At 41.8% G+C, this 17,256-nt stretch overlaps 1 protein-coding gene across 1 annotated transcript in view; it reads left to right on the top strand.

Annotated features, from left to right (window-relative positions):
- Window positions 1-17,256, top strand: part of AFG1L (AFG1 like ATPase) — a 283,959-nt gene that overhangs the window by 98,697 nt on the left and 168,006 nt on the right. Inside the window, exon 6 of the mRNA XM_033936142.1 lies at window positions 12,764-12,863. Coding sequence (XP_033792033.1) covers window positions 12,764-12,863 — 100 coding nt within the window. The remainder of the gene's footprint in view (window positions 1-12,763; window positions 12,864-17,256) is intronic.

Raw genomic sequence — 17,256 nt, 5'->3', positions numbered from 1 at the left:
TCTTTTCACTGGTTTTCAGCATTATATCTGCTTAATTTCTCTTCTCCTCCCTGTTTCTTACTAAAAAAAAAATATAAAAAAGCACAAAAAAATCCTTCTCTTTCCTCTGTTAAATCTTATTTCTTCTTCCTGCAGTTTTGTTTAAAATACTGTGTTTTAGGTGGTATAGAGCCTATATTTCTGCCTTACTAGTAGTCTTACTTATAGTCCCACCAACCCCAGGGACCACTATTCATATATAGAGACCCATATAATCAGGACTTCACAACCAATCAAGATGACCTTTATTCTATGCAATCACTGTGGTGCTTTAATTCCAAGACATACTATTTGGAGGCTTAAGGCTTGCCCCATCTGTCTTCAACTTGCCAGTATTAAGGAGGAGCTCTGCAAACTTAAACAGGAATTGAATACAATTAAAGCAGCTTCCATCACTCCACAAAATCATACCAACTTACCACCTCTACCTCAAAGAATAAAACAGCCCAGGAATAAATGGGTCACAGTAGGCTCAGGAAGACTGCGACATGTAACACAGAAACATCCACCTTCACTAATATTACCTCTACAGAATTCCTTCGCTCCACTAGTGCACTGCGATACTCAGGAAAACAGAAGGGAGGTGGGACTGGAACCAATGAAGGAAACTCAAGAGAACAAGAGCACCCTAAGTACAAATAAAAAAGCCAAAAACAGAAAACTATTACTGTTGGGGGATTCCATCATCAGAGGCATTAACCTTGGAACACAGGGCGAGGAGTCCAAAATAGTGAAATGTCTTCCAGGATCCTCAGCTACCAGGAGTTCCAGGCAAATACTGACTATAGTTAAGGAAGAAACTAAGGATTTTAACACTGATGTTGTTATCCATCTGGGAACAAATGACCTGGCCAACAACTCCACACTTGCAGCACAGAAAGCTTTTCGGGAGCTTGGTGAGGGCGTGAAACCTTTTGTAAAGACTTTAGCTTTTTCTGAAATACTGCCTGCATATGGAAAAGGAGAGCAAAGAGTGAAAAACACAGAGGACTTTAATAGATGGCTCAGAGCCTGGTGTCATCAAGAAGGCTTCAGGTACATAGGAGGATGGGGAAATACATGGAAGGACAAGAAGCTATATTGCACTGATGGGCTACATATTACTACAGCAGGAAAAAGAAACCTTGCAGAGAAATTTAGACAATATTTTTCCAGGCATTTAAACTAGAAGGTGGGGGTGGTGTATGTACGAAGGACAATTATAAAGACCACCCCCGGCAAAAGAAAAGATGTGATAGTAGTAAAGGCTGCAACATAAGCAATATCAGCAACTCATTTCTTAGTATTGCAACGGAAAGTGAAACGACACAAAAATCCATACGAAGAAGGAGATTATCGCTGAAAAATAGCTGGAAAGCGATGACCACAAATGCTCGCAGTCTAAGCAACAAAGTTCATGATCTGCAAGCCCTGATATTAGAGGCAGATCTAGATATTGTTGCTATCACAGAGACATGGTTCAGTGAATCACATGGATGGGATGCAAACATACCGGGATATAATCTTTTTAGGAAGGACAGAGATGGTCATAAAGGTGGAGGAGTAGCTCTCTATGTAAAGATCAATATCCAAGCGACCGAAATGCAAGGGACCTGGGGAGAGGAAGAAGCGATATGGATTGCTCTGAAAAGAGAAGATGGAACTTCTATCTACGTGGGTGTAGTCTACAGACCTCCGACTCAATCGCAGCAAATTGATAAGGATCTGATTGTGGATATCCAAAAGTTTGGAAGGAAAGAGGAGGTTCTGCTGTTGGGAGATTTCAACCTGCCGGATGCGGACTGGAATGTTCCGTCTGCGGAATCGGAAAGAAGTAGGGAGATTGTGGATGCCTTTCAAGAGGCTCTGCTCAGACAAATGGTGACGGAACCCACAAGGGAAAAAGCGATATTGGATCTGGTCCTCACAAATGGAGAGAGTATCTCTAATGTTCGAGTGGGTGCTCACCTGGGTAGTAGCGATCATCAAACGGTTTTGGTTTGATGTAACGGCTAAAGTGGAGAGCGGCCGCACGATACTTAAAGTCCTAGATTTCAAACGTACGGACTTTAATGCAATGGGAAAGTACCTGAAGAAAGAGCTGTTAGGATGGGAGGACATAAGAGAAGTGGAAAGACAGTGGTCTAAGCTGAAAGGAGCGATAAAAATGGCTACGGACCTTTATGTGAAGAAAATCAATAAAAACAAAAGAAAAAGGAAGCCGATATGGTTCTCCAACCTAGTGGCTGAGAAAATAAAGGCGAAAGAGTTGGCGTTCATGAAATATAAAAAAAACCAAGAAGAGGAGAGCAGAAAGGACTACAGGGTGAAACTGAAAGAAGCCAAGAGAGAGATACGTTTGGCGAAGGCACAGGCGGAAGAACAAATGGCTAAAAATGTAAAAAAGGGAGATAAAAATTTTTTCAGATATATTAGTGAAAGGAGGAAGATAAAAAATGGAATTGCTAGGCTAAAAGATGCTGGGAACAAATATGTGGAGAGTGATGAGGAGAAAGCAAATGTGCTAAACAAATACTTCTGTTCTGTGTTCACAGAAGAAAATCCTGGAGAAGGACCGAGATTGTCCGGCAAAGTTACACGAGAAAATGGAGTAGATTCTGCGCCGTTCACGGAGGAGGGTGTTTATGAGCAACTTGAAAAACTGAAGGTGGACAAAGCGATGGGACCAGACGGGATCCATCCCAGGATACTAAGGGAACTCAGAGAGGTTCTGGCGAGTCCTATTAAAGACTTGTTCAACAAATCTCTGGAGACGGGAGTGATTCCTGGGGATTGGAGGAGAGCGGATGTGGTCCCTATTCATAAAAGTGGTCACAGGGATGAAGCAGGAAACTACAGGCCGGTGAGCCTCACTTCAGTTGTTGGAAAAATAATGGAAGTGTTGCTGAAAGAAAGGATAGTGTATTTCCTTGAATCTAATGGGTTACAGGATCCGAGGCAACATGGCTTTACAAAAGGTAAATCGTGCCAAACGAACCTGATTGAATTTTTTGATTGGGTGACCAGAGAGCTGGATCGAGGACATATGCTAGATGTAATTTATTTGGATTTCAGCAAAGCCTTTGATACAGTTCCTCATAGGAGGCTGTTGAACAAACTTGAAGGGCTAAAGTTAGGACCCAAAGTGGTGAACTGGGTCAGAAACTGGCTGTCGGACAGACGCCAGAGGGTGGTGGTTAATGGAAGTCGCTCGAAGGAAGGAAAGGTGACTAGTGGAGTCCCTCAGGGTTCGGTGCTGGGGCCAATCCTGTTCAATATGTATGTAAGTGACATTGCTGAAGGGTTAGAAGGAAAAGTGTGCCTTTTTGCAGATGATACCAAGATTTGTAACAGAGTAGACACCGAAGAGGGAGTGGAAAATATGAAAAAGGATCTGCAAAAGTTAGAGGAATGGTCTAATGCCTGGCAACTAAAATTCAATGCAAAGAAATGCAGAGTAATGCATTTGGGGATTAATAATAGGAAGGAACCGTATATGCTGGGAGGAGAGAAGCTGATATGCACGGACGGGGAGAGGGACCTCGGGGTGATAGTGTCCGAAGATCTAAAGGCGAAAAAACAGTGTGACAAGGCAGTGGCTGCTGCCAGAAGGATTCTGGGCTGTATAAAGAGAGGCGTAGTCAGTAGAAGAAAGAAGGTGTTGATGCCCCTGTACAGGTCATTGGTGAGGCCCCACTTGGAGTATTGTGTTCAGTTTTGGAGACCGTATCTGGCGAAAGACGTAAGAAGACTTGAGGCGGTCCAGAGGAGGGCGACGAAAATGATAGGAGGCTTGCACCAGAAGACATATGAGGAGAGACTGGAAGCCCTGAATATGTATACCCTAGAGGAAAGGAGAGACAGGGGAGATATGATTCAGACGTTCAAATACTTAAAGGGTATTAACGTAGAACAAAATCTTTTCCAGAGAAAGGAAAATGGTAAAACCAGAGGACATAATTTGAGGTTGAGGGGTGGTAGATTCAGGGGCAATGTTAGGAAATTCTACTTTACGGAGAGGGTGGTGGATGCCTGGAATGCGCTCCCGGGAGAGGTGGTGGAGAGTAAAACTGTGACTGAGTTCAAAGAAGCTGGGATGAACACAGAAGATTTAGAATCAGAAAATAATATTAAAGATTGAACTAGGCCAGTTACTGGGCAGACTTGTACGGTCTGTGTCTGTGTATGGCCGTTTGGAGGAGGATGGGCAGGGGAGGGCTTCAATGGCTGGGAGGGTGTAGATGGGCTGGAGTAAGTCTTAACAGAGATTTCGGCAGTTGGAACCCAAGCACAGTACCTGGTAAAGCTTTGGATTCTCGCCCAGAAATAGCTAAGAAGAAAAAAAAAAAAAAAATTTTTTTAAATTGAATCAGGTTGGGCAGACTGGATGGACCATTCGGGTCTTTATCTGCCGTCATCTACTATGTTACTATGTTACAATTGGTCAAAGACTGGCTGTGGATAGTGATAAGGGAAAAGCAAATGTGCTAAACAAATACGTGTGTGTTCTCAGAAGAAAATTCTGGAGAAGGATCACTGTTGGCTGGCAGACTTACACATGAATAATGTAAGCAAAGCTGACATATGGTAAAATTTGATCTCTACTGTGCATGTTTACATGTAAGCCGCTTCCTGAACAACTTGAAAAAACTGAATGTGGACAAATTCATGGGATCCATCCTAGGCTATTAAGGTAGCTCAGAGAGGATCTGGTGGGTCCTCTTAAAGATTTGCTCAATACATTTTTTGAGACGGGAGAGGTTCTGTGGGATTGGAGAAGAGCGGATATGGTCACAGGTGAAGCGGGAATATATAATAATAATAACAACTTAATTTTTTTATACCGCCACAATCTTACGACTTCTAGGCGGTTTACACTGAAAAGAACTGGACAGTCAGCGAATTACAGGATACAAATAGCAAAAATAGAACATATTTCTCAAAAGTTATCAGTATAGAGTTATTAGTTTTAAAATGGTTTCTGATTAGGAGATAAATCTGTCAAACAATGCAGTCTTAGGCCAGAAAGCCACACTTCAGTTAGTGGAAAATAATGGAAGTGTTGCTGAAGGATAGTGAATTTCCTAGAATCTAATGGCAACGTGGTTTTTACCAAATGTAAATCGTGCCAAATGAATCTACTACTACTATGAATTATTTCTATAGCGCTACCAGACACACGCAGCGCTGCACAGAGTCACAAAGAGTAAGAAAACAGTCTCTGCTCAAAAGAGCTTACAATCTAAACAGGCAAGACAGATAAACAGGATCTGACTGAATTCTTTGACTGGGCGACCAGAGAATTGGATCGAGGATATGATGGCAGATAAAGGCCAAATGACCCATCCAGTCTGCCCGTTCGCAGTATCCAGTATTTCCCATCTTCTGGTTAAGATGAAGCCCATCCTGTTGGAGCTGCTCCCCGTTCCCACAGACGTCTCCCTATTCCTAATGATTCTAAAGTCCTCCCTGCACTGTTGTGTGGGAGAAAGAATCAAGTTAATATTTTTATGAACTGTTGTTGGTATAGTGCGATTGCTTTGCATATCCTTTTGTAACCTGCGTGATTGAGCATACATGCTTGCAATAAATGCTTAAATAAGCATAGGTAAGAATGGACAGTAATTAGTTGACGCTGATGTGTAGGTGTGAGTATAATAAGACTGCTGGTTATTCCTGATGGTTCTGCCACTTGTTTTTGCAGTTGTCATTATCATAAAAATCAGTAAGGAATACGTTTTTTGGAGAAGGCAGTACGCATGGTGCTTTACAAGTGTTGGCAATATAGATAGGAATATTTTAAAAAACCCATATAAGCAAGTGAGAGCTTTAGCCTGTTGTGTGAGGGAAGTCGAGCTGGTCTCCTCTCTTGGTCATGTACAGCCAGTCTATTACCTGCCCCTTTCCAAATCCTAAACAGACATAATAAATGCAGGAGGAAAGGGGGGGAAGGAGAGAGATCATTACTGTACTTGGATATAAACCCTTGGTTTATATTCGAGTCAACCTTTCCCCCTTTTGGGGGGGGGGGGGAAGTTACCTTGGTTTATATTCAAATTTGCTTATATTCGAGTATATACGATAATGAAAAAAAAAAATTGTTTTTCAAGGACCAATGAATGATAGCTACGCCTAAACTGAGCCACATACCCTAATCTCACTGTAAGGCATCTGTGGTCCTGTTTCCTCTCTTTTCAAAATACTGAGGTTGATCTATTGGCAATTCAGTATTGTGTGCCGTATATTTTGGTTCTAGTAAGACGAGGCGGCACCAATCCATTGAGTTTTTTGAAAAGGCTTTGTAACCCTAGGCCAGGGGTAGGCAATTCCGGTCCTCAAGAGCCAGAGCCAGGTCAGGTTTTCAGGATATCCACAATAAATATGCATGAGATTTTGCATCTTTAAGGAGGCAGTGCATGCAAATCCATCTCATACATATTCATGGTGGATATCCTGAAAACCTGACCTGGCTCCGACTCTCGAAGACCGGAATTGCCTACCCCTGCCCTAGGCCAATGCACTGTTCTCCAAACCTACCCTACCTCTAAATATAGATATTTAACTATTAATAAAGTCTAGGTTGAAGAAAAGAAAACGTAATTAACTTGATCTGTCTGTGGCTATCTATAGGCCAGTTTTATTTCTATGAAAGGAGAGGATTTGACTCTAAAAGGCTGAGAAAGAAATATACCAACATATCCCTGGCTGCAATAACCTTCAGTTGTGCTGTGGTATAAACATCCAGAATGAGCTGTATAACCACATTTAACTTTCTATTGAGGTAAAAATGTTTCAAACAGCCAACAAAGAAAAGGAATGAACAAAGGATTAATTTGGGGCATTTTTATAGTACAGAATTTGATTTTTTTTTTTTTTCTCTTTCCTTGACAGAATAAATTAACTTTTTTAAAAGGCACTCTAATTAATAAATCAAGAGTCACTCTCTGTACCAGGGTGCTAATTTCATCTCCTTTGATCTTTTCTCCTTGCTGGAAGGGCATGGTCATTTTCAAGCCCGAGCACCGCTGTAACAATAGGGCTGAAGGGAGGGGGAGTTTCATTAAAGAGATGGGTGCAAATTGCCAGGAGCGAGACATATCATTAGCATTTAAGAGAAAAGACTTTATGACTACTGTTGCTTCCCATTCTGACTGAATCAAATAATATAAGAAAAAAGGAGAAACAAATTCTACTACTTCATTTACATGCGTGAGTGCCTGAGACTTCGTCATCTGCTGATTGGTACAGCTCCATATCATGAATGACAAACATAAGCATGTATTATAAGTAATTAGTATTAGCACAAAAGTAGAAAGCATGAGGTTTATTTAACTCTCTTAACAGCATTGCTGGTTTCTTCACAAAAAAAATAAAACTGCTCCAGATTGTATTTATTTAAGGGGGGAAACCCCATTTCTGGTACTGAAACGTGGCTTTGTAAATCACTGTGTGAAAGAAATTGCAAAGTTTATCTTTGGCACTATTCTTCCATATAAAAGAATAAAAAGTGGAAGCAGAATTCCTGGTGTGAGATTAGAAACAAAGAAACCTCAATAGTTACAAAGAAAGCTAGAAATGCTCATTTCATAGCTGACTGCAAAGTACCCATGGCAAAATGGTTTTATACAGAAAGGCATAACAAGATGGCGCATCTCGTTCATATGAAACTAAGTGTTACGGTGCACCGGAAAAAAAATTGGGATCGCGAACCTAAGAGAATTGTGGAAGATGAAGAGGTTATGAACATTTGCGGCATCCCGATCGCAAATGAAAACCAGAATGTGGTAAGAGAGGAAAAACACCAGAACTGCATTGATTACAGAGATGTTGGTCCCAAACAATTACTTGATGAATTGCGTGGAGAGAGCTAACATAAAAATAGCCATACTGGTTCAGCCATCTTGCCCAGTATCCTATTTCAAACACTGGCTAATCCAGGTCACAAGTACCTGGCAGAAACCCAAATAGTAGCAATATTCCATGCAAGAAGTGGCTTCCCCATGTTTATCTCCTGGACCATGGGATGATTTTCGAAGGGCTGCTGAGCAGGGATGGTGTGCTGCATCTATCAAAGAAGGTGAAGAAGTGTTTCCAGCAGGACCCATTGAAGAGGGCTTTAAACTAGAATATTTGGGGCAGGGTGATCAAAACCCCCAGATGAATATTAGCTTTCAGATAAGTAAATCACTAAATACACAAATGGGAAAAGGGCAATGTCTGGAAAGCAGTATATAATAATGCTCAAAGTATGGGAAACAAGGTTCTGGATCCAGAGGCTGTGATGGAAGAGGCTGAGTTGGATTTAGTAGCAATCGCAGAGACATGGTTCACGGAGGACTGGGATTTAGTTATACTGGGCTATAATCTGTTCAGGAAAGACAGGGTAAGAAGAAAAGGAGAGGGAGTGGTGTTGTATGTATCATATTAAAGCCACACAATTGCAGGATCTGCAGGGTAAGGAAGAGGCACTTTGGATCAATCTGGAAAGAGGGAATGGAAAATGTATTTACTATATTTTTCACTCCATAAGATGCACCTGACCATAAGATGCACCTTAGATTTAGAGGAGGAAAACAAGAAAAAAAACATTCTGAACCAAATTCTCCCTGCCAGGCTCTGCACCCAATCCCACACTCCTTTCCAGGCTCTGCACCCTGTCCCCCCTCCCTGCCAGGCTCTGTACCCTGTGCCCCCTCTGGTGGTCTAGTGGTAGACTGGGACAGGGCACAGGGCAGGCAGGGACAGGGCACAGATATCAAGGCAGATGACTTTTTAAAATATTCAGTGTCACCTCAGTAACAACTATAGAAAAATAGACAAATATAGTGCAAAATATAGACTACGACGGGAGCTCATGGCAGCCATTTCCTATGAGTGATCTGCATGAGGCAGAAGTGTAGGAAAATCGCTCCTGCCCCGAAAGCCCGCTAGACCACCATGTACGGTTCTGGGGAGTCTCAGAGGGCTTAAGGTAAAGTCCGAGATTCCGGTGGAAGGCAGGGGGTGGGTCAGAACCGGCCCAAATATTGTTAGCTGTTTTTAATATTCGTGGGCTGGCTCTGCCCCTAACCCCCACGAATATTGAGGGAGAAGTGTACACACATCACAACTGAGCCGATGGTTCTCTCTCTGACGCTGCGAGAGTGTAGTGACTGTTCTAAATGAGCGAGGTCTTGCAATACAAGTACGTATAGTATTTTGTATTAAAGGTTTTGGGTTGTGGAACAAATCGTCTGAGTTTTCATTATTTCCTATGGGGAAATTTGCTTTGCTATATGAATGCTTTGGATTACAAGCGTGCTTCTGGAACGAATTATGCTCACAAACCAAGGTTTGATTGTATTTCCTCCTATTTGTGTTAAAAGTAGTCCCATATAATTTCATTGAGTGTCCCCTGGTTTTCATACTTTTTGAAAAGATGAAAAATCATTTAATTTGTACCTGTTTTACACCATGCAGATTTTTGTACATTTCGATCATATCTCCCCTCATCTGTCTCTTTTCCAAGCTGAAGAGCCCTAACCTCTTTAGTCTCTCTTCACACGAGAACAGTTCCATCCCCTTTATCATCGTTTTTTTTTATTTTAAAGATTTTTATTGAATTTTGAATAAAGTATACAAAACAGCATGAAGTGAATATCAGCGTACACAACAATAGAGTACAATATACAACAATACGATAGAAAAGTACGACCAGCAATAAAAGCAAATCACAACATCAAACCTAAGAGCTATAAACTAGATACCCACGCACAAACTGTATCCCACCCCATCACACTATAACATGATCCCAACATGAGACATCCCCCTGTTGTTTCTTCAGGAAGCCGTCCCAACAAAACAATCCCCCCCAAAACCTCCTCCCCCTCCCCCCAGCAGTAAACTTAAATCAAAGAGTCCACTTTGTCCATAATCAGAGACCAAGTCCGGGTAGTAGAAAGATAGTATCCATGTCGTTTTGCAATAGAGAGCTCCATTGCACTCAAAGTGTGAAGTTTCAAGGACCAATCCAATAGGCTAGGCGGCTCCAATCGCTTCCAATGGCTGGCTATCAAGCACTTGGCTGCTGCCAAACCCCACCGGCGAAGTTTAGTTTGCCAGGTATGTAAGCATATATTATGGAGGCCCAATAAACAGCCCTGTGGCGTAAAAGGAAGAAGGAGCTGCAACAATTGTGACAGAGTTCCCACCACCCTCTTCCAGAAAGGTTGCAAAAGATTACATTCCCACCAAACATGGAGGAAAGTACCCAATTCCACCCCACATCTCCAATAGGTATCTGAGGCCCCCGGATACATCTTATGCAAGCGGGTAGGCGTAAAATACTACCAAGTAAGGACTTTATAAGCATTCTCCTGAATTAAAACACAGGAGGAAGCCTTACCCACCTCAATACATATCTGGGACCAATCCCTGTCCAAAAAAGAGCAGCCTAGGTCCCTTTCCCAAGCTGTTTTATAGGGGGGATGGAAGGGAGTGGACCCCCTAAAATATTGATAAAGAACTGAGATGGACTGAGGCAAACTCCACAACGCTATCCACAATTGTTCTAAATGAGTGGAAGAGTCCATGGCCCCCCCTTTATCATCTTGGTCATTCTTCTTTGAACCTTTTCGAATTCCACTATTAGGGGTTTATCATCAGCATTTGAGTCCAAGCGTTTATGCCAGTTCTATTAAATAATAATAATAAACTTTATTTTTGTATACCGCCATACCAATGAGTTCTAGGCAGTTTACATCAAGAAAAGCTGGACAATCAGCGAATCATATAAATGCACCACATATACATATCATAAATACAATATTAAAACAATTAAGATATTAATTTATCAAACAGGTAGGTTTTCAATGTTTTTCTGAAAGCATGGTAAGATTGAGCTTGAGGAATTAAGATACTCCACAGGTGTTCATTTTACTAGCCTGGAATGCTAAAGTTTGATCAAAAAATCTTGTGTAACGACAAGCTTTGGGTGATGGAAATGCAAACCAGTAAGATTTGCGTGTATTCACGTTTTTTTCTATGAAATTCAAAATGAGAAACAAGATAAGCTGGAACTAAACCAAATAATACTTTAAAGCAGATACAGCCAAATTTAAATAAAACTCTTGTATCAAATGGCAACCAGTGAAGCTGTCTATAATAAGAATGAACATGGTCGTATTTTTTCAGACTGAAGATCAACCGAACCGCTGAGTTTTGTATAATTCTTAATCTGTCAAGAATTTTTTTAATGAGATCCCAATTAAATTATATTACGATAATCCAAGACAGACATGATTGAAGACTGAACCAATATCCTAAACGACGTTAGATCAAAATATCTCTTAATCGTATGCAGTTTCCAAAGGACAGAAAAACATTTCTTTATCATTAAATCCGTCTGATCGTCTAAGGTAAGATGACGATCTAACACAACACCTAATGTTTTAATAGTAGTAGATATCAGGAAATTATGCTCATTAATTTGAAGTATATTTTCACTGATATCATTTGGACAAGCTAAAAAGAACTTCGTTTTTTTGGGGTTGAGTTTAAGTTTAAAGTTAATGGTCCATTTCTCTATTTGTGCCAGAATTACAGAAATCTGATGTTTTATATCTGCCTTAAATGACATCAATGGGATAAGTGTAATATTGTCAGCATAGATGTAAAATGAAACTTTCAGATTTTGTAATAAATTACCCAACGCAACTAGGTAAATGTTTAAACAAGGTTGGCGATAATGTAGGATCTATTTTTTTTTTTTTTTTAAATCCTGAAACCATTTACCAACATTCCCCGAAATACCGATTGAGTCCAAACAGCCCAACAAAACCTCGTGGTCTACCAGATCAAATGCACTGCTCAAATCCAGTTGGAGAATTAATGCACTGGATCCCACACTGAGCAGCCCATGAAGGTAGTCCATCATTGAAACAATTAAAGGCCTGTATTTCACCTGTCATGCTACGATTCTGGGAAGGTATCTACTTTCCTTTGTAGAAAAGGTGCCATATAAGTGCTCTATTGAATTACCCCCTAATGATTCTGTAAAGTGAGATTTATATGCACGTATATGCCAGACAGGTATATAGCGTACATAATGGGCTCCTTTTACTAAGGTGCGCTAGCATTTTTAGTGCACGCAGGAAATTACCGCACGCTCAATGCTGGTGTTAAGGCCTAGCGCGCCTTAGTAAAAGGAACCCTATGTATATTTTACATGTGGGCATGCACTTCAGTGGAACAGGACCTCCAAAATTCATGGGGGTACTGTTCCAGGAACCCCCGCGAATTTCAAAAAACCGCAAATACAGTTTTTCGCCTCTCAAAAGGCAGGGGAGGTAGGAGAGGGCAGATGAGCGCTGGCGGGTGAAGACCACGAATGAGTGAGTCCGCGATTCATGAACACTGTATGCCTATATCATCCAGAATGTGACTATCTTTGGCATTTAGAAGTGAGCACTCCATGTTTAGAAGAGAGCCAGAATTACACTAGTATTCTATAAAGGAAAGAAAGTGCCTACGTGAGTAAATCAACTGCCCAAAGTAAGACTAGACTAGTCCAGATCACTTATTTGTATCCCCCCCTTTCTGGTATATAGAGGTCTCTCCCCGTATGACAACCCTTATGTATCAGCTTTGTTTTAGGGCACCAGTCATAGCGATTTTAGGGTTGCAAGTACTAGCAGTGTCCGTTATTATTTGCACTATCATAAAGCTTGTACCCTGGTGATGAAATGAACGTCTTCTCCTTCCACAGGTGACGGATATTGCCGATGCTATGATCCTCAAACAGCTTTTTGAAAACCTGTTTCACAATGGAGTTGTGGTGGTGGCAACCTCAAACAGGCCTCCAGAAGGTAAGAAAGAAATGCCATATTGCTGTGAAGGAAAAGAAAGCAGAAGTGTTGCTTCCTTGGGCTGTAGTGTTGGTCAAGAGAGAGACTTCTTGTACTTCTACTGTTTTACAGTGGCACGTTTGGTGAATCTATAACCAGAGAAAATGAAAACTTCCCAAAACTAAACAAACTCTAGCACTAAGCTCAAGGCCAGATGTTCAGAATAGTGGTATACTGATGGTAGACCAGAGCTTACCAAACCTTTCTTGGCGCCTCAACACTATGGTCACATTGGTAACAAATTTGGCAACCCCGCCAAGGTGCAAGTTTGGGAAGCCCTGATGCAAGCGATCAAAAGTGAGAATCTCAAGACTTTGGTGGATCTGTAAGAATCTTAGCCAGACAATACTTTATCTGTATATTGAAATCTGTGTTGACAGCCCTGTGGTAGCCTAGTTTATGATTAGATTAAGAAACCAAATCATTCCTTTTTCAGAGAGAGGGCTTTCTCACTACGTATTTGAGAAAGGCTGGGATTGAGCTATCCAAACCTAGCAACCATATGTTCATAAGCGTGAAACCAGGCTGCCTGGGTCATATCAGTACACTACAGTTCTGTTTTTATTGCATGAGGAAGATCTAGTCAAGCCTTGTTTGTTGCAATCTGAAATAATTCAAACAGTTCTGTCGCGTGCTGAGTGGAAGCAACTTACAAATGGATAGCCACACAACCATCATCTATTCAAACCTCTCCCCCTGCACACACACACACACAGTTTCCTTGTTTTTGCAAGTAGATATGTGCCTTAACATTTCTGCAAAGGGTGATAGATATTGCTTGTATACCATTGAGCTGCTTTAATTAGTACGCCCTAATTATTGTTCTAGTGCAAAAGGCATATGAGGCTTGAACCAGTGGGTTATTCACCTCTAGTCGCAAGTTGTGTAGATGGTATCCTGTACATTTTTTTCTTGGCTCTGCCTCACTGGGCTGTGCTAAGAACATAAGAATTGCCGCTACTGGGTCAGACCAGTGGTCCATCGTGCCCAGCAGTGCACTCACACGGCGGCCCTTAGGTCAAAGACCAGTGCCCTAACTGAGACTAGCCTTATCTGAATATGTTCTGGTTAAGCAGGAACTTGTCTAACTTTGTCTTGAATCCCTGGAGGGTGTTTTCCTCTATAACAGCCTCTGGAAGAGCGTTCCTCAGTTCCTCTTTCTGAACGTGAGTTGGAAGATGTCTTTCTGATCTGTTCTGAATTTTGGTTTATTATTTTTGGGGTTTTATCTGGATTTTGAGGCTTCTTGGTGCACCTACCTAGCTAACTTACACTAGCGCTTTCAGTGGCTTGGGAACCACTCCCATCGTAGCAAGGCTCGCTCCTGGTTGGTACCGGTTTAAAGCAGGATGGAGTTGGTCTAGAGGAAGGCTACTAAAATTGAAGGTGGTCTTCATCATAAGACGTATGGGGACAAACTTAAAGATCTTAATATGTATATTTTGGAGGAAAGACGAGAGAGGGAAAATATGATAGAGATGTTTAAATACCTATATAGCATAAATGCATGGGGCATGTCTATTTCATTTGATAGGAAGCTCCAGAATGAGAGGGTATAGGATAAAGTTAAAGGCTAAGGAAATACTTTTTTACAGAAAGAGAGGTAGACACGTGGAATAGTCTCCCAGTAGAGGTGGTGGAGAAAAAGACTGTGTTTGAATTCAAGAAAGTGTGGGACAGACGTGGGATCTCTTAGGGAGTGGATGCTGCGGATGGGCAGATTGGATGGGCCAATTGGCCTTTAACTGCCACCATGTTTCTATGTCTTCCAGATCTTGCCTTGACTTTAAATATTTACAAAACTTCCATTTTTTAAAAAAAATAATGTTTCTCACATTTCTGTACTTATAATTTGATAACTTTATGCAACATATATAATTCTTTGAAACATATTTAACTGTATGCAAAATTCTATATAACAATATGTTGCCTGTAACCCGCCTAGAACTCTAATGAGGATTCAGTGGGATATAAGATTGCAATAACAATCAAATTTGCTAGCTGAGAGCATCTAGAAAAACTTATTGTCTTTCCCTGCTTTGTAAAAGTGAAGTATCTTCACTTTCAAATAATTATACAGCTAATTAGAAAGCCTCATGGTAATTGGAAACAGATTCAAGAAGAAATCAGAAGATGAGAGGTCAGGAGAGATGCAATATTCAAGTTTGGAATTGACTAATTGAAGGCCTAATGATTAACTAAACCTCTTGGGCCTATCAACTTAAAAAAAAAGTAATAATGGAAGAACTGGAAGGATATCCAAACATTTGCACCTGCCGTTTTAATTTGCTTTCAATCTATAAAATATGCAAATAAATTATGGATTACAATTTGCTGAAAGACACCATAGGCCAGTCTCTCTGAGTCAGCAGTGTCTTCCCCTTTCCACAGATCAGGCAGGGCATTGGTATGGTGTTTACATATGTTATGTACAAAATTTAAAAAGGAGTATTTACTCATGGCCATACATAATCAATAAGTTTAACAGCTGATATAAGCTTATGCCAAAGTGCTCAAGTAAAATTCCCACCTTCGGCTGGTCTGACCTTTCATAGCACATGTCAAGGTTTCTCAACTCAATCCTTGAGAAACCCCCAAGCTAATCTGGTTATCAAGAATTCAACTGTTTCAAAATATAGCTCCAAACCTTATTTTCTATAAAAACAAGTGTGACAGTCACTCCACTATTAAAGCACTTATACTGGCTTCCAATTGCAGCTAAAATACATGGAAACTGCCCTTGCTAGGGTCTCCAATGACCTGTTCCTGACCAAATTCAAAGGCCTCTACTCCTCATCCTCTTTGATCTATCTGTGGCTTTTGACACTGTAGATCACCGCCTACTTATCAATAAGTTATTCTGGCTTGGGTTTCAAGGCTCTGTTATCTCATGGTTTTCTTCTTATCTTTCCCATCACACTTTTAGCACTTGCTCTGGTGGATCCTCCGCCGCCATTCACTACCTCAGGGCTCGGTCCTGGGACCTCTTCTTTTCTCCATCTTTCCTTGGTGATCTAATCTTCCATGGCTTCCAGTATCAACTCTATGCTGATGATGCGTAGATCTACCTCGCTATACCTGAAATTTTTACTGGAATCTGGGCTCAAGTCTCAGCCTGCCTGGCTGACATTGCTACCTTGATGTCTCACTGCCATCGAAAATTAAACATGTCCAAGGCAGAGCTCCTTATCTTTCCTCCGAAACCCATCTCTCCTCTTCCTCCATTTCGATGGATAACGCTCTCATCCTCCCTGTCTCGTTGACTCACAACCTTGGGTTCATCTTTGACTCATCTCTCTCCTTTTCTTCACAGATCCAACAGACTGCCCAAACCTGCTGTTTTCTTTCTCTACATCACTAAAATCCAGCCTTTCTTTTTAGAGCACACTGTTAAGACCCTCATCCACCTAATCTTCCCTTCTACTGCAGAAAGCATCGCTTCTCGCCTAGACTACTGCAACTTGTTTCTCACAAGTCTTCCGCTAAATCATCTTTCTTTCCTTCAATCTGTTCAGAATTCTGCTGAACGTCTCATATTCCACCAGGGTCATTATGCTCACATTACCCCACTTCTCACAGGCTCCCAATCCATTTCTGCTTACAGTTCAAAACTCCTCTTACTTACCTACAAGCGTATTCACTCTGCAGCTTCTCAGTATCTCTTCTCTCTGACCTCTCCTTATACTCTGCCCCGAGAACTCTATACTAGAGAATGACACGGGGAAAAAAATCTGTCCCCGTCACTGCTCCGTCACCGGGCCACCATCCCCTTCACCGCCGTCCCCTCACCTCAACATCCCCGCAGCATCCACCCTTCCCTCTCGCCACCTCACTGCCCTTTGGCACCCCTCGCGCGGTCCATGCATCTCCCTCCCTCCCCCTTACCTTCTCGGCACGTTTTAAGGTTTCAGACTTCTTAAAAGCTGCCGGAGTGTTCGTGCAGTCGTGTGCGTGTGTGGGCGGAAGCCTCTCCTCTAACGCAACCGGAAGTTGTATCGGAGGAGAAGCTTCTGGCCACACACGCACGCGACTGCACATACGCTTCAGCAGCTTTCAACAAGTCTTAAACCTTAAAACACGCTGCGAAGGTAAGGGGGAGGGAGATAGATAGATTCGGGTGGGTAGGTAGGAAGGAAGGAGGGAGGGAGCCGCACGCAATCAGTGACCGCATGCATTCCCTCCCTTAACTGCGGGGACAAGGCCATTCACTGCTCCATGGGGCAGTGGATGGCCTTGTCCCCGTACCTGCGGTGAGCATCTTTCCCCCCTCCACCGTTTTGACGGATTACCCGTGACTACTCGCGGCTAGCCGCGGGTAACATCCACCTTGTCATTCTCTACTCTGTACCCTTCT

The sequence above is a fragment of the Geotrypetes seraphini genome, chromosome 3, assembly GCF_902459505.1.
Source record: "Geotrypetes seraphini chromosome 3, aGeoSer1.1, whole genome shotgun sequence".
Classification (NCBI taxonomy): domain Eukaryota; kingdom Metazoa; phylum Chordata; class Amphibia; order Gymnophiona; family Dermophiidae; genus Geotrypetes; species Geotrypetes seraphini.
Note: the sequence above shows the minus strand (reverse complement) of the source record. Positions and strands in the feature narration are given on the sequence as shown.